Source organism: Eptatretus burgeri, chromosome 4 (assembly GCF_056783735.1).
Source record: "Eptatretus burgeri isolate ZD-2024b chromosome 4, Ebu_testis_v1, whole genome shotgun sequence".
Taxonomy (NCBI): domain Eukaryota; kingdom Metazoa; phylum Chordata; class Myxini; order Myxiniformes; family Myxinidae; genus Eptatretus; species Eptatretus burgeri.
In genome coordinates, this window is record NC_140964.1 from 126,354,524 (window position 1) to 126,380,073 (window position 25,550).

The window sequence follows — 25,550 nt, forward strand, 5'->3', positions numbered from 1 at the left end:
CTGATTAAACTCTGTTTCCTTGATGGTTTTGATTTCTTCTGTGAGGAGAAAGTTACCAGCTTCAGTGGTTCAATCTTAATAGAGACCACCTCTTCTGCTTTCATAATGGCTTCCATGCCCTTAGCTTGAGCATGGACCAAGTCTTTTGAAGCAGCCTTCTCACTAGTTGCTCTATTGAGCAGAACCACTTGGTTGTTACACTGGAATGGGTTTATCATCTGCTGGCATATCACTTTCTTGATCTCCTCAACATGCATATGTTCTTCTGTTGCCTGCTTCTGTGTTTCTCCATGATGAGTAGATTCCTGTTGGCCTAGATTAGCCATAGACTTTATGTTCTCTGATACAGCTGTGAGAAATGGTGCTGTTTTCACATATTTATCTCGAGCAGCTGGTGCCTGAGATATGCGTTTGAACAGAGATGTCTTCCCTTCATTGTTGTATGTCTGCTCCAGGGCCATGTCACTCCAAACACCATTGAATTTTCCTTTGGAAGAGTGAACTGTGAAGTACCCAACCTGGATCCAGCAAACCTTAACCGAACTGTGTTCAATAGAGTAAGAGGATTTTGGGGGTAGGGGTAACTTTGGTTGACAAAAATGTTAATTTTCTCTTTAAAAATTGATAGAACTCAATCAAATTTGCTGTTTTAATTAGCCATGGATACCATGTTCATATCACATTAAGAGAAATTAGTATTCTAATGCAGCATCTGCCTATGATAAGAAAAGTTCTAAAGGCCATCTTCAAAAAACGTTATTTTTAAGGCATTTTTCACAAAATTATGTACTTTTACGAGGTTTACTTTCACAAAGGCAATTTTTTTTTTTGTCATTTTACAATGCACTGATTGAATTCTTACATTTAGTTCACATTTATTTTTCATGAATGTGATTTTTTAATTTTTTTAGAAATTTTATTGACAATTGCTGTTTTATCAAATTTTTCAAATCTTCCTCAAACAAAAACGGCCGCCAAAATTTTTCGCAAGAGCTTATGAATTGCCAACATTGGTTTTCATGAACTGCAAACATATATCTAAACATCCTGGGGGTGTAAAATTTTATAGCAGAGGCTGTAAGGTCCAACCCTAAAACAGCCTCGTACACAGGTTGGCTCCCGGACTATACTGCCCAGATGGGCCTCCTCATGCCCTTACTGTCCCTCCAAGGTATTGCCACCAAGGCACGGCCCAACCACACCTCCCAGTGGTCTTCCCAGACACACCGATCGCAGGTGCTTGGGAGGGACCACTTGGGAGGGGACTTGGAGTGCTGCACAGCAATGTCACCAGGCTCTCCATACAGCCCAGCCCATGCCAACCACGTGACTGGGCCACACATCCATATTCTCTCAGGCCAGCCCCCTGGCTGCCTGACCAATTCCAAATTACCAAGGGGGTTAATTTTTCCCCTGTGGTTGGCAGCAGTAACCTTCCCTGGTCGAAATCCAGCCCAATGACCAAGTCTCCATCAGGGAGTGCAAAGGGGGAGGGGGGACAGAGATGGGGGGGACAGCAGCCAGCATGGACACTACAATCTGGGAGGAGTCGAAGGGTTCGCTTGGGTGTAAAACGACAAAATGGATACGAGGAGAAAATGTAGTGATGGTAAAGTTGGAGTTCAGTGGAGAGAAACAGTGAAGTAGTTTGGGAGGGATAGTCTAGAAGCCAAAATCTGTAGCGAGCCTAGAAAATAGGTTCGCTGCTGATTTCATGTTAGAATGGTGCAACTGGTGTTTTTGAAGAGTCTAGGCATGACCAAGTCTAGTTCCACTTGTTGCCAAGTCTGCATCTGAATATTATGGCCGCCATGACAGTAATCAAAATGGCCGCCATCAGATTTAGTCTTTTTCTTACTGCAAATTGTACTAGCCAGAAATTTGTCATGATTGTGAAATACTATGTAATCTGACACGAGGAACACTATTTTGTGCTTTATTTTTGTACTGGATCACAACTTTTCACACAATTGACAACTTAAAGACGAAATTGAAAATGCACATACGAGCAACAAATGTGAAAAAGAAAATGTTTAGCACTATTGATGGAGATGGGTTTACAGTCAGTCAAAGGTTATTTCAACAGCTGTCAGATTCTTTCTAACACAAAATTACGTTGCTTTGCAGAAGAGAAAATTGTTGTGAGAACACCCAAGTACAATTTTCAGAGCTATTGATCGGCTTGTACACTGAACGGGTTCCTACAAAGGGCTTTGCATCCACATGCTTTCGTGCAAGGCAGTCCATTCCGTGTACATGTGCACCGTCGAGTTGAGCATGACCCACGGCATTTGCATGTCGTCAGTTCTACACAGTAAGCAGTAATAGGCTGTGCAGTCATGAGTCGCGGCTGAAATGTCTCGTTGCCATCTTTGACGACCTGTTCCCACCCACAGTTCTCAGGTGCAGGTAGATGTGGTTCAGATTCCAAGGCTCTTCTCCACACAAAAGTCTGGTAGTGCGCTCGCTTGATGTGTAGAATCAGAGCATCGTGAGTTGGAGGCAGATTCTCAATAGCTTTGGTCAGACTGAGAAACAGATCACATCTTACTCGCTGAATTGAGTTATCTTGGCCATGAGGGTCATAAAGCCTGCAGACAAATGACTCAGCATCTGCAATCACACTCTCATCAGGAATTTCCTCTTTGCCTAGGTTATTCAACAGGTGGGAGTTGTTTTGAAAGACAGCCCATGCAGAGCGCTTCGCAATTCCAGCAAACTGGCTTGTGCTGTCTGAACCTGTCACTGCATGAAATGCCAGAAGTGACTCCCTCTGCGAATCTGGGATATTGATGGAGTCAATGGGAATGTAGTGTTGCTTTTTGGGTGTCCCTGCATTCATCCAGAGAAAGGGACTGAGATGCGGCTGATAGGCAACAAGGAGAATGAGGACATCAGTGTCCTGGCTAACAACAACAGTTTGCATGTACCCCTGTTCATATGCTTCCTTGGCATGGAGAAGAATGCGAGTATCAGCCTCTTCGTGCTCAGGAGATGACAAGTGTGAGACATCTCTCCGTGACGACGTCCACACTTTTGCAGGATCTGTGAAGCCTCCATTCAGTACCAGCTCCTGTTCGTGATTCTGGAACTTGTTTGCTAACTCTGTGCATAGAAAATTTGCTAAGCTAGCTTTGTTTTCATCGAGGCAGATGAGTGTATTCCATTGCCCCATGGACTGGCTTCTTGTTTGCACGTCTCTTCTGATTGCTTTCTTGCCCCGTATCCTCTGACTTCGAGCTGTTGATTTGATCGTTTTCTTCCTATACTGATCAAAGGCAAGATCAACCCTGGAGCAATAGTTGGAAAAAACATGACTAATATGATCTGCAACAGAATCTGCCCATTCACCAAGCGTTTTAGCATTCATCCTGTTCCCGAGTGCCTGGATCAGTGCCATGCCATCGATGATAGTGCATGTCGATAACGGTTCTGGAGCAACGTTTGGCAAGCCTTGCTGGAGAATCTTGCCAAGGTCAGCTTTGTTCAGAGGTAGACGTAATCTGCCATTAGGCATTGCCAATGACAGAGGAACTGCGCATATCTCTTGCTCCAGCATTTTGTTCATGTCAACGTCTCGGCCTGCCTGCATTGCTGTCACCACACGTGTCAGAAGTTTTCTGTCTGCCTTTAGTGTGACCATTTTTTCCTTTCCCACTTTGACTTCAACAGTGTACATGCTCTCGAAAGTGTGCAGATTCTTAGACTTGATTCTGTCATGAAACCTTGTTGTCTTATTGATCAACCAGTCCTCCACGAAGTCTATGACGAGCTGCTTTCCAGTGATTTCAGCATTCAAGAGATCACTTGTCACAACATCACTGGCAATGTCCCCTGTCGTAATTGAAACTAATTCTGGGGAAGTGCGATCAAATGGATTGTGGGTCTTGAATAGGTCAATGAGCTTTAGCACATACTCTTGGTCTTGGATCATTCTCTTGGGACCGAAATCTTTATGCACACAGTCATGCTCATCATCGTCGTCTTCCTCACTGCCAGCGAGTGTGAACATGTTTTTTGTGTCTCTGGTAAGCTGAGCTCTTTCGTTGAAAGAGAGAGCCCATCTGTCATGGGCGGAGTCTGTTTTTGTTATTCCAACCAAACCTCCAGCTACTTTGCCGGCTTTGTTCACATGTTCAATTGCCTGGTCATCAGGTATTTCATTGAACTTCTGCTTTGTTTCTTTTGTGACAAAGTCTCCTGCAAGGAAACCTCTGTGCACTTCTGGAGCTGTTGTCGGCAACATGTGCATGTCAGCAAGGAAGACAGCTCCCCAGCGAGAGTAATGGAAATGATCAAATGCTGCAAACCAGGGAAGCATTTCAGCAAATGATGTCAGGAACAGGATCCAGTCTCCTTCACGAAGAGCATGTGTGAACCTCAAGAGGATGGAGATCAACTTCATGTATGTTCTCCAGAATCTAAAGGTGGCATTTTCTGAACAAGTAGCTTCAAACTCTTGAAACAGGACCTGCACCTCTTCCACCTCAGACAAAAGTTCTCCAAAAGAGGAATTCATTCCTCTATCATCTTTGTTGGCAAAGGCATCTGAAACTCTTCCAGCTGCACCTTTCAAGTCATCCCGGATGAGCTTGTCATTTTCTTTGGCCCATGCTGTGAAGCATGCCCAGAGAACGGACCAAAGTGCCTCTAAAGTCAACTTGTGAACGCGGATGACACGGTTCCACCCTTTCCCTTTGATTACTTGTTCACATGCCTTTCCACCAAGGACTCCACTTTCCATCCAAATGTTCTCCAGGCCTGACGAATCCATGTACTGTCCGAGTACTTTCGTGAAATTCAATTGGATATGAAATCCTCCAAGCATGATGACCAGATCCTGACAGCCGTTCTTATCCCATTGCAGCATCTTTGCTTTGCAGTAAAGCTGTTCATCAAAAGTGATGACAGTGTACTTCTCCCCAATCTTCTTTGTCATTGCCTGGCATTTCTGTAGAACCGTCCACAGCGTGTCAAAGTCATGTGCTGGGGCATTCAGAATCGGCATTGGCCCGATGACTGTCACTGGTGGCTCAACTGTGGACATCTTCTGGTTAAAGCCACTCCAGCCTGGAACGGCCTGATTATTTTGTTGATGCAATCTGGCCAAGATCCAGGCGAGCTCCTGAGTGTTGGCTGCTTTGATTTTCTGTTCAACGGGTGAGTACCATGTATGCTGCAGTGGTTCAGAGAAAACAGGTTCTGGCTTCAAGTTGGTCATATTGGCCTCTTGGACGCTTGTCATTTCAGGAGGGGCACTGAGAACTTTGGAGCGGCCAGGTTTAATCTGAAGGTCCATCACTGGCTCTTGTTCTCCCTTGCGTCTGAGGGCCACGCACTGACTTGCATGAAAAGTGCCAGACCCAGTCAGCGTCTCCTCAATTATGTCAATGTTGTCATTAGAATATCTCAAATATCCTGTGGTAGTTGGGATGTTGAGAAAGTTCCTTGGGATCATGACATTTCCATTATCTCGGAAGCATTGTATAACATCATTGGCAATTGCTGTGTCAATGCGCCTCACTGTATCGTACCCAACTGTGTGTGCAGCTGCATGAAAAAGATTGACAAGCTCTTTTGAGCGTGTAGCCTGGTGAAGAGCAAGGCCAAGGCCCAGGTGTTTGGGGGTCAGTTTTTTGCCTCCTGAAGCCACATGAATAATGTCTTGGCAGATGCTCAGAACTTTGTTCTTGGTATCTGTCTCATCCGCTTCTTCATTGTCCATCTTGTCAGTGCTGTCACCACCACAAAGAAGCTTTACAAGCATGTACAGGGTTTCAGGTACAATTCGCTCTGCATTTTCTGTGTTCAGTCCACCGATAATGCTATGCCCTGGAGAGTGTTTTACGTCACTGTAAATCTTTATGCCCACTCTGAAGATCCAGCTAAGGATTTCGTTCTCATGATGAGGCAGACTGCACTGGGCCAATTCATCTTCTTCAGAACTTTCACCTTCTTCAGATAAATCATTCACGGCGGTTCTCATGGCAAACTTTGTCACAGTTGAGGACGCAACTATGAGGGGTTTTGTGACATCCAATGGCTGCACGAATGTCACCTTGTCACTACCAAAGTGAACCTCCACTTTCTGCTTGAAATTGTAGCTTTTGTAGGCTCCAGCCTCAATTCCAAAATCATTCAATAACAGCATGCTGTAGTGTTCCCAGATGTTTTTCAGGGTAAACACATGTCCCTTCTGCAGCTTTCTCAAGCTGGTTCATCACATTTCTGAAACAGATGCTTTCAGGAGACTGGTTTTTCTCTCCACTCTCCTTTTTATACTTTCTGCGAAAAGAAACATAACACTTGAGGTGATATTTACCTTCATCTGCCATCAAGTCTGAAACACCTGCATACCTGTGATGCATGGTGGGGTCAAATTGGGCCAAACTAAGCATCCTGGATGATGTGTGATCAAATTCAACATTTGTTAGGACACCAGCTTTTCCAGGAATGTCAGTCTGGCAGAAAGCACATTTTGACCAATCCATAGCGCTGTGTGCGGATCTTAGTGACTTTGGGACATGGTATTTCTCTGAGGAACCTGATGTTGTGGGTATCTCTTCTGCGTAAGTCACAGATTGTGGCTGAATCCTTGACTTCAGTCTGTCTATTTTTTGTGCGTGAGTAAAGTCACTATAGCAGAATTTGTGCCATTGAATCTTTTTGACGTGCTCCGGTACAGAATATTTTCTGATTCTTGAGAATGAGTCAACATATTTAGCATCATTATATTTCTCTCTTTCTTTGCAACATTCAGCTACAGTTTTCACACCAACGATTGTAGTCTTTCGAAGTGGCGTTGACTTGCTAGTTTTTGAACTGTCCTGGCAAATAAAGCATTTATTCCAGTCTACATGCTCTTCTTCTTCTCGATCCCTTGAACCCCCTGTGAGAAATCTTGCGGCTTTCATTTTTCAGTTAGTCCTGGGTAACAGAAAAACACACAGTTATGTAGTTTAGGTTCATTTTATAGCAAAGTTGTAAAATTCATTGATTGTGGTTTGTATAATCAGACATTCTAATTCGAGCCTGAACATTTCTTTAAAAATAATATAGTGAAAAATAAGTCATATTATTTTTAGAAAATGGATGGAGCAATGTTTTTTTCTATACTCCCATCAGCTCAGGCATGCTCAAAAACATGGAAATCGACCCTAATTTTGTAATTTCATGTCAATTTGCGGCTGAAATATGACGAAAAGTGTATTTAATGGCGACCATTTTGTAAACTGTCATGGCGGCCATACTATCCATATCCAGAGTTGGCAACAAGTTGATTCACGTTTCTGTGTGTCTGGACAGTCAATTTACACCTGTTGCACTATTCTAACACGGAATCAGCAGGGTCGTACACTATTCTGCATTGGGCCTCCTGACTAGGAAGACATGCATGAGATGTATGAAGTGGGAGGGATGGGGTCAAAAATCCAACCATTTTTGTATTCTGTATGTAATATGTTCATTGCTCCCATTCCCACTACAACTCCATTCTCTTCCCCTGGAGAGTCTTCTTTGAAAGGGATATTTAAGAGGGAGTCGAGTTTGCCCTTCTTGTGCCGACTTGTAGAAGAATGGCCTTTCCTGTTTGAGGCAGGTGGGCTGAAACATGAGCGATTGTTTCATTTCCTGGGAGTAAGGAACGGCACAGTACAGCACTGAGGTCGATTTATGATCTTCATCCTCAAAGATTAAAGCTTTTGATTTTTCTTCCCCCCCCCCACACCACCCCAGGACACCCTTCCCATGGTGGATCAAGATCTCTTACACTCTTGCTGCCCTTACTTTGGTATGGATGTGTTATTTATTTATTTATTTATTTTTGATAGATTTTGAATTTGAAAAAATAAACTCGTGAAAATATATTATGAACCTTAGCGTCCAGAAAGAGAAGTTGGAGCATGCAGGAAACTGCAGAAATGTATTATGGGCCGTCTACATATTACATTTTCAAAACGGAGGGGGTGTGTGGGGAGTAAAATTGGGGGAACATGGAAGAAAAAGGGGGGGGGGTAGGAATAAACTAACAAAGGGTTGAGAGGAGATAACAGTTAAGGTGAGTAGAAGGAAGAGTGATGGATGGGATAACTCTTCATAATTTCGTACGCAGCCTGTGGCTGCTGGTTGCATCATTACTGGGAGCGCAGCTGTGCCACTGATGCAATGCCCCTTGTTTCCAGTAAGATGGTTCTCATTTTGCCGACCTCAGAAGGATGGCAGGCTGAGTCAACCCACCTGGTGTTCTTTAATGGCCTGACAAGGGTTCAAACCCAGGACCCTTTATATATTAAGCCAGCCGCTTTAAATGTTAAGCTAACAGCAGGCTTACGGGTTGACATGTATGCATCGGATGATGATGACTATAACTTTGCAATTTATTTTGTAAACATACAGGAGAATCTGGATAATAAGCGTATGCACCTATTTTTTCGATTTAGTGGAACACACGTGCGCTTGTACGTCTTCAAAAAGCCATGACGTGCGCTTATAATGGTAAATGTTCTTCAGATTAGCTGCAGAGATGTGAGTTTTTACATCACTGCAATTTGAATTGTTCATACCTCGGAAACAAACACGAAATACATTATCAGTCCGAGAGCACATATCTGTGCAAACTCCGCAACAAGTTCGTTTTCCCATGTCCGGGTCTTCCACTCCCCATCTTCTTCAAACTTTTCGCACGCCGAACGATTATTTCCTCATTCTTCACCATTCACGTCATTAGTCCTCGTGTTAAGTCGGAATTTTAATACGCATCTGTTACTGGTTCTTCCAAGACTTGTAAAACGTGATGATCTCAATCTTCTTTTCACGGATGTGTGATGGTCGCTTCATCGTGTCCATTTTGATTGTGATGGAAAAACGTTGTTTTACAACCCTTGATGAACGACGTTGTTTTGAACGTCCAACTCTTGTAAGTACCAGTCGCAGACGTGTAAGAAATTCGGGCTTCAAGCTTATGTACCAATAAAACACGTAATACCGTCGTGTTCGAGTTGATAATATTTTCCGTTTTCAAAGCCTCACGATGATGCGCTTATATTCAAGCGTACGCTTATTATCCAGATTCTATTTTAACACGTAGATGGCTCTTATCGACATGGTTAACGAGTGTGAGTGTGTTCACACGAGTGTTAATGTGTGTGTGCAGCGGAAATGCGGAGAGTCTTAACTCTGGGGCAGGTTGGAGTTGTCGGAGGAATCATGAGAGTGGGAGGTCCTCTCAGGAAAATAACCCCGACAGCTGCTGATGCTTCCTCTGTGTGCAAGTCACATTTTGGACAACGTGACACACAGGTCGTCATAGCGACCCTCATCCCCTACCAACATGTTTTTTTTTTTTTTAAATAATTTATCCTCCTTCGCTCAATCTCCCCTCATGTTCCTTGCTTGTGCTGCAGGAAATGCTGCAGGAGGCCTTTTTCCACAATCATCCTCCATCATTGCGCCGTACTGTGGAGTTTGTTGTTGAGCGAGTCGCCTCCAACTGCTCAGCAAATATCTGGCAAATACCTTAAAGTCCCCTTTTTGTCATTTTTTGTCAACTGCTTACATTTTTCTTCGTTTTGATTTTGTTGCTAGACATTCTTTTTTTGGGGGGGAGGGGGTAGGGGTGGGGCTGGGAGGGGAGGGAGGTGTAAAACACTCAAATTGAGCAATTGCTTATACCCCTAGGAGTACTAAAGCAAAATTTTGGCTTTTACTTTATTAGTCTCGCCCCAAAGGGGATGCGAGGTTACGTGTGTGTGTGTGTGTGTGTGTGTGTGTGTGTGTGTGTGTGTGTGTGTGTGTGTGTGTGTGTGTGTGTGTGTGTGTGTGTGTGTGTGTGTGTGTGTGTGTGTGTGTGTGTGTGTGTGTGTTTTGTGTCTCTCGATTATATTTTGGTGGAAAACGCACTCTACAGTTTCTGATATATTTATTTGGTTCTCATGTATTTATTTAATTCTTATGCATTTGTGAAAACTACATTTCAAACTATGAAAATGATGCAACTCGGCAAAATTTAAGATGAAAGCCCCCAGCTGAACTCGCCTTCCTCGGGACTAATTCTCCTCAGAGGATTTTTGTTCCTCGACAAGATAGTGCTGTAGTTAACTCAGATATCCTGGCTGTAGGAGGTGGCCATTCCGGGTTAGCCAATGGGGAACACTTATCCGAATGCAAAGTGCGTAAATGTGGGATTTGCAATTGCAAAACTTGTCTTAAATTTGCCAGAAACAACATAATTAATTGTACAGTCATGGCTAAATCTTACAAGTTAAAAGAAACAAAATAATTAATGACATGAAAAACCTCAAACTGTTTCCTTACTGACTTGCAGCAAATGTGTGATGCAATATATGTCTGGTGTTGGCTTAATGGTTAGGGTGGTGGGCTTGGGATTCTAGGATCCTCAGTTCAAATCCCACTCGGCTGTTGAATTAATACCAGGTGGGGTTGACTCCGCCTGTCATCCTTCCGAGGTTGGCAAAAATGAGTGCCAGCTTGCTGGTATACTGTGTCGGAGTGGTGTCCCATCCAGGATTGTATCCACTCACCAAGGAGACTGCTTAAGCTGCACCAACGCTCTGCACAGAGTATGGTCCCAATGGATGGATGGTGATGCAATATGTCGGTGAATCAACGCAGAGATGTAATGTAAGAATTAATGCACACAGGAATGGCATGAGAAACCCAGATGAAACTACTGGTTGTCCACTACTCACTCATCACTTTACACATGGATACTGTCAAATTGCGAGCTTCAGTTGTCAGGTCGCAGAACGGATAAACGGTAATGGCCGAAAAAAGGATGGGATGGAAGATCACACAAGTACTTAAGTGTAGAGAACTTTTCTGTGTTAAAGAATTAATAACTGCTTACCCATGCAGATTAAATGAAATAATTATTAATACATACATACGTACAACATAATTGACAACACATAATCACCTCAGTTTTAACACCTAACCACGAGACTCTCAGAGACTGAGTACATTCATTATGGACGTAATTGTCCAATTAGACACACCATCGTAAATGAGTAAATCGACACACCACAACAAATCGTAAATGAGTGGTTAACAAATCAAATATCTGAAGGTTACTTAACCGCAGTAGAATTCAGATCAATACTTAAAAAAACACAACATCTAAAAGAGGTTTGGCAAATTGTTAACACAAAAATGGAAGAGGACGATCAAGAGGAACTCCCATTCCAACACATGGAAGCAATTCTGGACATTATTGACCATAGAATGTACAAAGAGAACCTTAAAGAAGTTGATTGCAGAAAAGACAATGACATCATCAAAATTATGTTTCATAACAAAGGGATGAAAATGATCAATATGGAGAAATACTCCAACAGAAGGCAGTGTGGAGTAAAGTTCCAGAAACAAAACAACAAAGAGAGCCACCAAGGGTTATGTGCACTTTACGAAATGCAATTCGGGGGGGGGGGGGGGGTAAATCTTGAACTATAAGGAAACTGTGCAATCTGAAGATGTGGAGGAATGGTTGAGTAACACACATCATTGTAATTGTGAACATTCCTTATTTAAAGATCCACATCATAAACACATTATTACAGGTGATCTCAGAAGTGAAAGGTAGAAATTACACGCATTACTTACAAAAGGACCAAATTATAGAGAAAATAAATGGATTAACTGGAATAAGGCAATGGGACTTGCAATGATAGGACTGATGGAATGGATGAGAGAACAAATTCATAAACACAAAGTTCCAAACACACAAATGGCTTTATAGTTGGAGGAGGTAGAGAAACATGTCAAAAGGAGAATTGTCGATTTGAAAAGAAAAGTTTGAATTGATCATCCGAAAGTAATTTTAAACAATCCAGAGACGAGTCATTATTTAAAACAGCTTCAAACACAACATTTTATTGTTCCAATTGACAAAGCAAATAATAAGATTGCATTTGGATGCAAAGCATTCCACATTCAAACACTTTTAGAAGAATTGGGCTTACAGACTGGACCCTCAAATACCAACAAAAATAAATATTGTCAATAAAAGAGACTTAATGCAATACCATATAAATCATTCAAAAGTGAGAAGACTGTTGGTTCCACATAAACACCATAAATTACCATTCATTTACTCGATACCCAAAATACACAAAAACTCTCCGAAGATGAGATTCATCATCACAAGTAGAAAATGCAGTTTGAAACCATTGTCAGGTGGTATTGCAGGAGTGATAAGTCTGGTATTGGCTTAACAGTTAAGGTGGCTGGCTTAAGATCCTAGGGTCTTGGGTTAAAGCCTCTGTCACTCCTTGAATTAACACCAGGTATGTTGACTCTGCCTGTCATCCATCTGAGGTCGGCAAAATGAGTACCGGCTTACTGTTAACAGGGGTATTTCATCAGCAGCACAGCCATGCCCCCAGAAAATGATGCAGCCAAGCAGCCACAGGCTGTATATGAATATTTTAAAAAATGAGCGATGAAACAAATTTATAAATGTTTTAAAAGTAATCATGAAAAGGCGAGGTTTTATTCTGTCATGAAGAAATTTGTGATCATTGATAATTCCCAACCTATAATCGACAGTATCCACAACATTAATAACAAGAAAGAGCAATTGGAGATTGCAGACGCCTGCCAGGACTTGTTTTTTTACAGAGTTTGTGTGATGTGTTTTGTGCGGTGTTTGTGTACTGGTGTATTACATAATAATAGACATAACTAGAACTGCCACTTTATAACTGCTGGCAGTGATGACCGGGTACCAAGACGTCCAGATTTGATCGGACACCTGACTCTGACACATAACCTTTATTATTATTTATTATTCAATTAAATTGGTAATGGGATTACAATAAATTAAAATCAAATGGAAGACCAAATAGAGGTACAGCACTGAATTTGAGTCATCAGAAGGAACCCGAACAAGCGAAAAGCAAAGATTAACTCATCAGGAGGAACCTGGATAGGATTTGGGTTTTAGCTGCTGCTCCTCGACCCTCAGACCCATCCAGGTGCAGCCAAGTGAGTGAGCCTTGTTCAAAAATAAAAATTTAGTACAAGAAAACATATCGTACTTATCATCGCCACGGAAGTGACATTGCACAATCACCATGACTCTTTGATGGTTCCTTCGTTGTTGTGAACCTTCGCGATGCAAACCTTCGTTAAGCGGGAGATCCCTGAATACTGTATATAAAACCAAAAAACATGAGCAGACAGTGAATCCTTGTTGAGGTGAAACTGAGGTCGTCCCACATGAGTTTCATAGATAGCACGTGACCAACATTTCACGGGTTTGACACGTTTCCTTTCTGAAAACACGCAGACCTATTTTAGCATCATCAAAACCCGTATTATGTGGAAAGTATGCTCAATTTTGAAAACGCAATGTTTTGCTTCCATTCCACTTGCAAGGATTGATGCACAGACTGATAAACCTAAGGGTGTGTTCAGTTACCATCTTTCTTGTCGAGTGCTCGCCAAATGGCTTGAGCACTTAAACAAGCACTCTATTCAAATCCGTTGAGAAGTAGCAGCTGGCTTTGCAAGCGCTAGCTTGATGCTTAGTAACTGAACACACCCCTGGAGGGAGTGACCTGCAGCTGATATGCCTCTAGTCATTTGATTGTGTGACGTCATGAGCTTTCCCTCACCGAAGGCCACCTCACCACCATCCAGGATTGCGTGCGCAGCATTACTGCCGATCACGTCAAATAAACAAATAACCCGCTTTCGATCCCTGCCAACCCCTTTTTCCATCACCTCCAACTTGCCATGTATGGAGTATGTCTATTAATTATGTACCGTTTGAACATGAGTTTGACCAGGAGTACATTTATTTACTGGAAGGGCACTGGAGCGCATAACAATGCCACACAATGCCTGATCTAAGAAAACATATCGGGCCCAATGCATTTTTGAGATATCATTTATATCGTTTTTGGCCCAATCTCTCAATGATGAAGAATCACTTTTAAAAAAATTATCAGATCCGCATTTGGATCTTCACCAAAGTTTAATCAATTCTTCCTTGTTACACACCCAACGTGTCCACCAAGTTTCGTCCGAATCTGTCTCAACTTTTTGAGGATTCAGCACACCCAAAACCTTGAGAATAATGTTGTTGCAGGCCGGGGGTCGGGTGAGAAGACCACGAGGGGGGAAAGCTATCTCGGCTCCCACCAGACTCCCCGGAATTGTAGGCCGTCACACACGGATAATTCCATGACGCAGCGGGTCGCTAACCGACGGTGGACGCCAATAACTCAACCGTGTGACCTCGGGTCCTCCAGTCTGTGGGTTAACCGGGTTACCTAATTAATCACGTGATTTAATTACCGGGGAACATGCCCAAGGTATGCCTTGTCCGAACCGGATCACTTTACTGGACCGGATCAGATGCAGCTGAGCGACACTGCCAAGGACGTACCGGCTGAATAGAACAGATCGTTAGGAATAAAGTCCCAGCTGAGCTTGGATTCGTACCATGCTGGATCAATGAAAGAAAAGACAAAAACGAGCTGGAAACATTTCTAACAAGCAGGTGAAGAAGGGTATGTGGTACGGTGTGGTGCGAATAGACTTGTTGGTGTGTGCATGCAGAGATAGGGAAGAAAGGTGTGGTGCGACAATAAACAAGCAACTTACTAAAGGGGACACAGCACAGACTGAATGCGAAATAATAATAATAATAATAATAATAATAATAATAATGATCTTCTGCAGTCTTACTTGTGTGGACAGGTGCCAGGACACGCACACGCACACGCATGCACAGACACAGAAAACCCGATAAAGAGGAGGTATTTTAGCAAGACAGGAGAGGAGTTGAGGCTGTGGTCTCTCGGTACCTTTGAATAATTGATTGCCCGAACATGCCACCAATACGTTTGGGGGGGGGGGGGGAATGCTCCGTGATGCAGTACCCCCTGACAGCTGGCGCGTCATCTCTTGCTTTGGGGGGGGGCTCGCGTTGAGACCGTCGGCTTGAAGGAGGGGCTTGAGTTGGGAGGGTGGAGTCCAGAGCGAGTGGACAGAATGGAAGGCGGGACCAGGTGGGTGGGTGGAGTCAGTGTCGTGTGGGCGGAGAAGAGGAGGCGGAGTCCAGGCGGTGACGTACGGAGTCTAGGAACGACTTGAGTGGGAGGTGAGGCAGGGCAGATGGAGATCGAAAGCTCCGCTTGCACCTTTATAGGCCCTGCAGGGCGGGGGGCCACCCCGAAGCGCTGTGTCGTCACCCCAATCGGGCGCTCTGATTGGCCCGGACCGGCCGCGATGGCCGGAAACCGCAACATTTCACTTCCGGCAAGATGACTCCAAGCCGTAAAAATGACTCTCTCCGACCCCACGACATGATATGAATCACCCACACCGAACTCCGCGTCATGAATTGCCTTGCACGAACCCCCGGGCCATTCCCTGACGACCGGCCGAGGGTCCCGCATGCCTGCTCGGGCGCCCCGACCAGCGCTGTTCAATGTGCCTGCTCCGTGTGCGCCACGTGGCCCGAGCTGTATAACATGCCTCCGCCCGATCGCAGCTTCACTGGCCGTAGAAGTGAGGAAACGTCCGCCGTCTGTGGGGAACACCCACGGCCGCCAGCGAGGACGGACAGTAAAGTGTTACAATAAATCCATGCCTATATCGTGCAGTCTGTGCAGATATATAGCCATGGCCCACTTGATCAGCGCTCGTATTCGCCTGATTCTGCGATCGTCTGCGCTGGGCCAACCCCGATATGTGTCCGAAATTGAGAGGGAATGATCGGTTTTGTAATGAAATGGAGGTTTGGAATAAAAAAACATATAGATATGTGCCAGGTGGAGAAATGGAGGGAAAAGAGAATGCCGAGAAATGAAACCCAGAAATGTGTCGAAAGGAACGCACCGCTTGTGCCGAGCACACTCGCATCCCGCCCAACGTGGCGTGGGGTTACCTTTCCATTATCGGCCTCGGTACGCGTTCCGTGCAGCGTGGGTGTCGTGCTGGGGGTTTTCTGTCCATTGGGTGGAAATTACTGCTGCGCGTGCGTTTGGCAGGCTGTAATTTCTACGGAGGAGTGTCCAGCGTAATGCCTGCTTGGCCTTTGCTGAGGATCCATCTCACAGCGAAGGGTGCACGTGGCTCAGATTTACCTCAGAAATAAGCAGAAAAGAAGAGTTGGAATGAAGTTAGAAATGAAATGAAGAAGAAATGATGTAAGCAAACCTGTCTATGAGATCACCGCAACGCACATTCCGTTGTCCCGCTAGACAAAAGGGAAGGGACTATCGACACGTATATTAATGGAATAACTGTCTGGGGACCACTGTATGTTGGATGCATGCGGTTCCGAGAACCGCAACAATATATTTGCCAACTTTTACTCAAAAATGCCTGAAACTTTTTATATAATCACAATTTCAGGGGTTTTTTGTGGGTTTTTTTATACTGGTCTAAAGAACCGTTGGACCCCTTTAGACACACACCACACAAACATCTACAGTGTCTTCTTGCAAAATACAGACTACTTTTTTCAGCAAGCAATATGCAATCTTCATCCACCCGGAGGGTGGATTTTCTGCTTGTTTGAACAGAAATTGCATATTGAGTCACTGAATTGGTTCACCAATCAGAATTTAGAAGCATATTGTTTTTGAGGTCAAAAGGTCAGGCAAGGCAATATAAAATCATCAATTTTCTTCTGATTGACTTAAAATTTGAACAGGGTTTCCATATTGGGTCACTGAAGCCTATTGTTTGAGGTCAATAGGTCAAAGGCCAAGGGAACATCAAATAATCTGTTTTCATCCTATTAACTTAAAATTTGAAAGGGATTTGCATATTGGGTTACAGACCCAGTTCACCAAAAATTAGAACGATCATTATAGCCTTTTTGACATTTCAATGGTTTCCATGACAACAATTTCACCCCATTATAATCATGTGGGCCTTTTTGTGAATTTATTTTTCCGACACCTCAGTAATTTTTCAAGATGTAAAATTGAAGTTTCCATAGCTAATTTATACCTATGTGCAGAATATGTGAGGAAAATTTGGTCAAACTTAGTCAAAGCTTGGAGCTTGGACACACAAAGCTTGGAGGTAAGGTAGATAGCAGAGGGGGTGGTGATCAGATACAGGAAAGTATTGATATTTGTATAGATTGCGGAAAAGATTGGCAGATGGAATTTAACCTGAGCAAGTGTAAGGTGCTGGGGATGGGGAAGAACAATGAAAATAGAGATTACATTTTAGAGTAATTTTAGAGCGTGTCACAGAAGACAAGGATCCTTGGGTGGTTATAGATATGGGAGGTAAGCAGGCAGCTATAGGTAAAGCAAATAGGGTTTTAGGTTGAATTCGGAGGAGGGTCATTTATAAATCAAAAGAGGTGGTGTTGACATTGTACAGAAATTTAGTGAGGGCCACATCTAGAGTATTGTGTGCAGTTCTGGTCACCAAATTCCGGAAGGAAATAGATGCCATAGAGACGCAAGGCTACTAGATTGATTCCGGGCCGAGCTCAACTTAGCTATGAGGAGCGACTGAAGGAGACAGGGCTTTATACACAAGAAAGGAGGCGGTTATGAGGAGATATGATAGAGATGTTTAAGATAATGAAAGGTAGAGATAAAATAAGTGCAGATGAATTATTCAACAGAGTAAACAGTGATAGGACCAGGGACCATAGCTTGAGAGGAAAGAAGAGGAGAGTTAAGACGGTAGTAAGACAGGGGACTTTTACTCAGGGAGTAGTTAATGCATGGAATGGTCTCCCTGAAAAGGTAGTGGCAGCAGAAACAGTGGATAAGTTTAAATTGGAATTAGATAGGTACCTGGAAGTTATGGAGATAGAGGGGTATTGGGATGTTGACAGGACTTTTTGGCAGTTTGAGCATTAATGGGTGATTGTGTGCATGTGTACGGAGTGCTGTTGGTGGGGTTCTTGTCAAGGGGGGTTGTGTGGTTGATGTTTGTTTTTAACCAAGCCCATGCCCCTCCCCTGTGGGGAAGAAGAAAAAAAAAACGCAAATTTTTAAATAAATAACATAATAATAATAATAATAATAATAATAATAATAATAATAATAATGAATTAATTTGTTTTGTTTTTTTGATGTGCATTTTCTTCATTGGATCTTGTGTCGATAAATTTGTGTGGTGTTCGCGCTGGCATGATGGGCTAAATGGTGCCCACCTGTGTTGGATTTCCTTGCATAAAGGTCAAGGCCATCCAAAACATGTAAAACACTTATTCGGCCACAATTAGAAAATGTATTAGCCACATTTGTAATGCATAACATTCATTCATGTAAAACACTTGATGTGTCAAATTGTTGAAATTACCAAATTGTTGTTTCCATTGCAACAATTGTCGATTTGGATTTCGCCAGAATCATGCTATGTATGACATCTTTCTTTTTTGTCTGTTTGTCTGTCCGTCTATGAGCAGGATATCTCGAAACGTTATGGATTTATTTGGATGAAGCTTGATGGCCAGGTTGGGTGTGTGATTAGGATGAATCGATTAGATTTTGGTGGATATCTGAATCTGGATATGCATTCGAGAAATTTTTAATATCCCAACTAATTCTTCACCATTGAGAGATCGGGCCAAAACTATATATACATACATAGACATATATATATATATATATATATATATATATATATATATATATATATATATATATATATATATATATATATATATATATATATATATATATATATATATATATATATATATATATATATATATATATATATATATATATATATATATATATATATATATATATATATATATATATATATATATATATATATATATATATATATATATATATATATATATATATATATATATATATATATAGATATATATATATATATATATATATATATATATATATATATATATATATATATATATATATATATATATATATGTATATATATGAATGTATATATATATATATATATATATACGTATATATATATATATATATATATATATATATATATATATATATATATATATATATATATACACACACACATACACACAATTGACTCCTCCCACACTCCTCCTCCAGCCAAAGAAGCTGCATAAAGCAACCCAAGAAGACCTACACAAGGTAAGCGCTGTGCTGTTTCAAACCCTTCCCAGAATTCCTAAACAACTATAAAGACGTTCACACATAGTACACACACAACAATCCCAATGCGATACACGCCCCTCAGTTACCGGATCGGTTTCATCGCTTAGTGGCGAATCATCAGTGATAGCGCAAACAGCAATGCATACCAATGAGGCTCCCAAGCATGTACCACGTGCAAACGTCAAAAACGTCAAAAGTAAGCAGACTCCAAAACGTCTGGGAAGGGTTCGAAACAGCATAGCGCTTACCTTGTGTAGGTCTTCTTGTGTTGCTTTATGCAGCTTCTTTGGCTGGAGGAGTGTGGGAGGGTCACTTGTTTATATAATCCTAGATACCTGGGTTTAGTTGATTAGGTGAGAGCTGATTGCCTTTTCCCTCCATTCACAGGTGAGAGATGTGGGTGGGTCTTTCTTTCTTTCTTTCATTACATATATATATATATATATATATATATATATATATATATATATATTTTTTTTTTTTTTTTTTTTCGTGTCCAGGGGATTTTTTTCCCCTGCCGGACGGATAGCCAAACAGTTCTCCTTTGGATGTGAATAGCCGAGATTCTTGGGAGATTCTGGTGCTCGTAGCAAACGGAAGCACAGCACAAGGGTTTATACTCAAACCCACGACAAATTGACAACACAAACAACTTAAATAAATACAGGGTTTAAGGAAAGTAAATTAAATATTTATAATGTTAATACTTCAAAACAGGATAACGACAGAATGTGAGGTGGACTAAATCTAATTTTGAGGCACCTCCAGGTCAGGTCAGGTATGGGAGCATGCACCAGAGCAGCGCTTCACTGCATCCACTTTCCACCGGTACTCCAGGGGTCTCTGTCTGGCCATCCCCCAGGCAGATGCCAGGCCCATCCCCATCTCCTTGAGATGCTGATCAACCTGCTGCAACCACGAGGCACGTGGTAGGCCCATTGGTCTCCTCCACTCAGGAGATTCCCTCGCTGAGAGAATCTGGTGAGTAGAATCAGCGTTAGGAAAACGAACCACATGTCCATGCAGCCGTAGCTGACGCTCACGGACTATGCAGGTAAAAAATCGCATTTGAGTCTCTCTCTCAGCAACCGCTCGTTGGACACAAGGTCCAACCAGCGATAGCCAAGGATTCTCTGAAGAGACCTGCTACCAAAGGAATTAAGTCTCCGTCTCAGATCCTTGGTCAGAGTCCAAGTCTCGCATCCATATAGCAAGACTGGAAGCACCAAGGACCTGAAGACTTGGACTTCCGTCCTCCCACACAGGTACCTGCAGCGCCACACCCCATTTTTCAGTGAATCCATGACTCCCCAGGCCTGACCCAGATGTCTATTGACCTCTGACTCACAGCCAGCAGAGACATAAATATCACTACCAAGGTAAGTGAATCTCTCCACGACCTCAACATGCTCACCACAAACAGGCACAGACAGGACAGCAGCATCCAAGATGTCATTGAAAGCCTGGATCTTAGTTTTGACCCAGGAAACCCGTAATCCCAGCGGCTCCGACTCCTCATTCAGCACCTCGAGGGCCCCCGAAAGGATATCTAAAGTCTCCACAAAGATGACTGCATCATCTGCGAAATCAAGGTCAGAGATCTTGACATTCCCAAACGATGCACTGCAGCTTGATCTCTCCGACATCCTCCCTCGAATCCAGTCCATACAAGTGCTGAAAAGTGTGGGGGCCCGTACACACCCCTGACGAACTCAAGTAACAACTTGAAACAAGTGGTGCCAGGCACAACAAATCCCGCCCATTTAAGGCATAAAGTTATTTTGGGGATCAAATTTAAATTTGATACATCCTTAACTTGAATGTTGATTATAAGGAATAGAATAAGGAATATTTTAGTCTTAGTTTGAAGTCAATTAAACCATTTTTGACGAAGTTATGACCGTAAAATGATTTTGACCTTTCAAGGCCACGTAAGGTCAGAGGTCATGGTGTCAAATGAAAGCCAATAAACAATATAAACTTAAGATATACTTGGCCACTAGTTTACAGCTCACCGTGTCCATACTATAAATAATAATTTAACTTTCAAAGTTACAATATATACAGTCCATATTATAGGTATGTACTATATGTAATATAGTATTGAGAACGGTTTGTTAATAAACAATGAAATATTCTTTCAATTTATATTCTGTTATGTTTATTTGTTCAACAAGAATATTAAATAACAAATTAATGAAAACGTTCTGATCGTAAAACGATTTTGACTCGAGACTTTCATTGGCCACCTGTGAATAAAATTTGACAGTGTTTTAGCCAGCCGTTTTCCCATAAAGTTGTATTTTCATAACCATGTTTTAGTTTTGATGGAAAATTTGTAATTTTGACCGATGACCATGACCGCCAAAACTTCGGACCCTACCGGTCTTCACAAATATGCATTTTTCACGATAGGAATGGGTAGGATAATAAGTGACAAATAGAATAAGGTTCACTATAAGCTTAGTTTGAAGTAAATCAGATCATTTTTGACGAAGTTATGAGTGAAAAACGATTTTGATCTTTTTGTGACCTTGACCTTTGATCCAATTGGACCCAAAAGTTAATGGGGTCGTCCAACGTTCATTGCCCACCTGTGGATTAAATTTGATAGTTTTTTCTAAAGCCGTTTTGCCGTAAAGTTGCTGACAGACAAACAAACAGACAAACAAACCGGACAATTACAATATCCCGCTCCCTCCCTCCGGGAGGGGGGGAGGGGGGCGGGATAATAAGTCGGAGATGGGACCACCACATCTCACTGCCTCTCAGTACCAGAGTAGTGTTCAGACATCAGATCGATTAGTTTTGGTGGCACCCCACGAAGACCTAGAATCCTTCAGAGGGCATCCCGATTCACTGAATCAAATGCTTTTCAGAGATCAATATTGGCTGCAAGCAGCCCCTGGTGAAACTCGTATCTGCGTTCGTTTGAGGACCCGAAGAGCAAGGATACGGTCAATCATTGACCTCTTTGGTGTAAAGCCTGACTACTCTGGACGCTGGTGCTCAAGCAGATGGTGTCGAATCCTATCAAGAATTATCCGAGCAAAGACCTTGCCCGGCACTGAGAGCAGCGTCACCCCTCGGTCGTTGTTGCAGTCTTGGCGATCATCATAATGCAGTCTTTCCAGAGAGGGACAACAACGCCCCTCTTCCAGTCAGTTGGGATGATGCCTGTGTTCCAGGCAGAGAACAGAACTGCATGCAATGACACGAGTGCAGCATTTCCACCAGCCTTGAGAAGTTCAGCCTGGATGCCACAGATCCCTGGAGCTTTACCCCATTTCAACCGGTTCACCGCAGCTTGTGTTTCCACAAGCGAAGGTGGACCACAGTTGATTGGAGGGTCAGCAACAGGGATTGGAACACACCTGACGTCCAACTCGACAGCTGGTGAATCAGCCTGGTATAACCGCTCAAAGTAACCGGCCCAGCGGGCTTTCACTTCGGACTCCTCTGTCAAGAGCCTTCCACCCTCTGCTCTAACTGCAGTACACCGAGGGATGGGCTTGGATGAACACAATACGCAAATTCCCCTGTAAGCAGGATGAGAATCACCTGACCACAGGTGATGCTCTACCCCCTCACAGATTCCTCGCACATGATCTCCTTGTCCACCCTTAGCGCACGTACAGTTTTACACCTCAGCTCACTGAACAGCTCAGCTCTGCCATTCAGCCTGGCCCTGCGACTCTAGTCAATGGTATCCAGTGTCCCTTGAGAGACAAAATTCTTCTTTGCCCGATGGTGAGTTCTAAGACATCCACCAGCAACATCAAGGACGGTGGTCTTGAAAGCACTCCACAACTCTTCAGGACCTCCCAAAGCACCCAGACCCCCCAAATCTCCACTCAGCTTGTTCACAAACTCCTCAGTTACCCTCTCATCCTTGAGCTTGGCTGGAATGGTACCATTCTCCTGGATGTAAGGTGCAAATTCAGAATTGCGACAACAAGCAGTATTGAAGTGGTCAGTATTGAGGAACTGAGCACTCCGGTAGACCCTGCAGTTCTGGATCATCCTCCAGCGACCATCAATGAGGACATGGTCAATCTCCTTTGCCACACCGCTAGCATTGGAATACCAAGTCCAGCGATGAGCTTGTGGGCGCTGAAACCATGAACCAGCCACCCTAAGTCCATGACTTCTTGCAAAGTCAAGGAACTTAGTGCTATTCTGGTTCATAATTCCTGACCTATGGGAACCAACACACATCTCATAACCATCCCTATCAGTTCCAGTCGATGCATTGAAATCCCCCAAGACTGGATTTCTGGGGCACTGATCAACCACAGACTTGAGCGGGGCGTATAATGCATCCTTCACAGTGATATCACTCGCCTCAGAGCATAAACAGAGACCAGAGAAATGACACCTAAGGAGTGACGAATCCTTCGTCTCATAATACGCTCGTTGACCTGTGTTACCTCAATTATCATTGGAGTCAGCTTATTAGACACAGCTACAGCAACTCCTTGGGAATGGTAACCATCAGAGCGACCAGACCAAGAGTAGGTGTAACCACCCACCATAATCCGCCACCATTCGGTCTCCGAACCTCAGAGAGAGCTGCAATACCGATGTCCAAACGCTTGAGCTCAGATGATAACAGAGACAGGTGATCATCCTCTCTTAGGCCTTGGTCACATTTGTCACAGCGGCCGTGGGGTCTCCAAAATCTACGGCCACGAGCAATTATAGGGCGGCCGCAGTATTTCCACGGTCACACAATGTAGCAGTCACATATGTTTTTATTTTTCGGGGAGCCGCACGGCGTATTTAGGCCTAAGTCACATTTGCCACGGCGGCCGTGGGGTCTCCAAAATCTACGGCCATTAGCAATTATACGGCGGCCACAGTATTTCCACGGTCACACAATGTGGCAGTCACATATGTTTTTATTTTTCGGGTAGCCGTACGGCGTATTTATAAATTGTGGAGACCGAAAACGTGGGGTTGCCGTACAGTCATTGATTTGATGTCGCACGGTGACCTTAGGGCATTCCTGCGGTGGCCATAGAATTTTCAAGGCAGACGCAAGGTACCCGCAAGGCGACCGCAGGGGGCCCTAAGGCGAACGTGCGGCCAGACGGACGGTAACGAATGGGTTAATTTTTTTTTTTTTCAGCTTGTCGAATTTCTACGGCGAACGTCGAAATGAAAAAAGTTATAACTCCGTGTTATAATTCCACGGCGACCTTACGGCCTGAAATGATAGCCAAACGGCATAGGGCCACCCTGAGGCCACCTCAGAAACTCTGCGGCCACCACACGTTTCTGTCAATTCAGTGGGCGAACGGCCGCCGTATCCTCGCCGTAGAGCAAATGTGGCTTAGGCCTTAGGTCTTAGAAATTGTGGAGACCGAAAATGTGGGGTTGCCATACGGTCTTTGATTTGATGTCGCACGGTGACCTTAAGGGGGCCCTGCGGCGGCCATAGAATTTTCAAGGCAGATGCAAGGTAGCCTCAAGGTGCCCGCAAGGCGACCGCAGGGGGCCCTAAGGCGAACGTGCGGCCAGACGGACATTAACAAATGGGTTAATTATTAATTTTTTTTTTTTTACCATTTCTTTTGTTTCGGCTTGTCGAATTGCTACGGCGAACGTAGAAATGAAAAAAGTTATAACTCCGCATTATAATTCCACGGCGACCTTACGGCCTGTAAAATATAGCCAAACAGCGTAAGGCCACCCTGAAGCCACGGCAGAAACTCTGCGGCCGCCGCACGTTTCTGTCAATTCAGAGGGCGTACGGCCGCCGTATCCTCGCCGTAGAGCAAATGTAACTTAGGCCTTAGGGATAGGACATTCCACACACCTAGCCGAAGGGACCGCCTCAGGTTAACCCAAGGTGGACGTCTGGTGGACGACACCTCTGCACCACTCCGACACACTCTCCCGCAATCTGACCCGGGAATGTTACCCCGTGGTTTCCCTCCTATCATCAAAGATTGGGGGTCCCGAAGGCTTTGCCCCTATCCCGTCATCCGGTGAGCTGCTCTGTGAAGGGAAGATGCACAGGAGGTACTCCCACGGAGTGGGTTTTGACATTTCTTTGCGTTTTTGTGTTTTGCGGAATGAAGGGTTTTACGGTGGCCAGAGTGCAAATCCTGCCACCAACCTCCTAATAAGAAGTAACTCAACTGCAGGAGGACGTCCGCAGACACAGTTGGGTACTAGATATGGATGGCCGTTAGTTCACAAGGAGCTCCTCCGCCCTTTGACAGCTTTTGTTTTTAATCCTGCTGGGTATCCATATCCAAACACCCTCCTCACCAAAAAACCTGGTGGGGGAGACGGTTTAGTCACCGACAACCCGACCATGGAACAGGTTAGTACAGGTTTACAGGTTTACATGATACCTGTAGCAAGTCACAGATCTAATCTGGCCTGACCTGACTGACCTGACACCTCCACACAGGC

At 43.6% G+C, this 25,550-nt stretch overlaps 1 protein-coding gene across 5 annotated transcripts in view; it reads left to right on the top strand.

Moving 5' to 3' along the window:
* CDAN1 (codanin 1) overlaps positions 1 to 25,550 on the top strand; it is a 142,406-nt gene that overhangs the window by 88,059 nt on the left and 28,797 nt on the right. For all 5 annotated transcript variants that reach the window (XR_015057814.1, XM_085879977.1, XM_085879975.1 and 2 more), the window contains 3 exons: positions 7,735 to 7,789; positions 9,152 to 9,297; positions 9,402 to 9,505. Coding sequence is in view for 4 of the 5 variants with exons in the window: in XM_085879977.1 (XP_085736103.1) it covers positions 7,735 to 7,789; positions 9,152 to 9,297; positions 9,402 to 9,505 (305 nt within the window). In the remaining variant the exon portion in view is untranslated. The remainder of the gene's footprint in view (positions 1 to 7,734; positions 7,790 to 9,151; positions 9,298 to 9,401; positions 9,506 to 25,550) is intronic.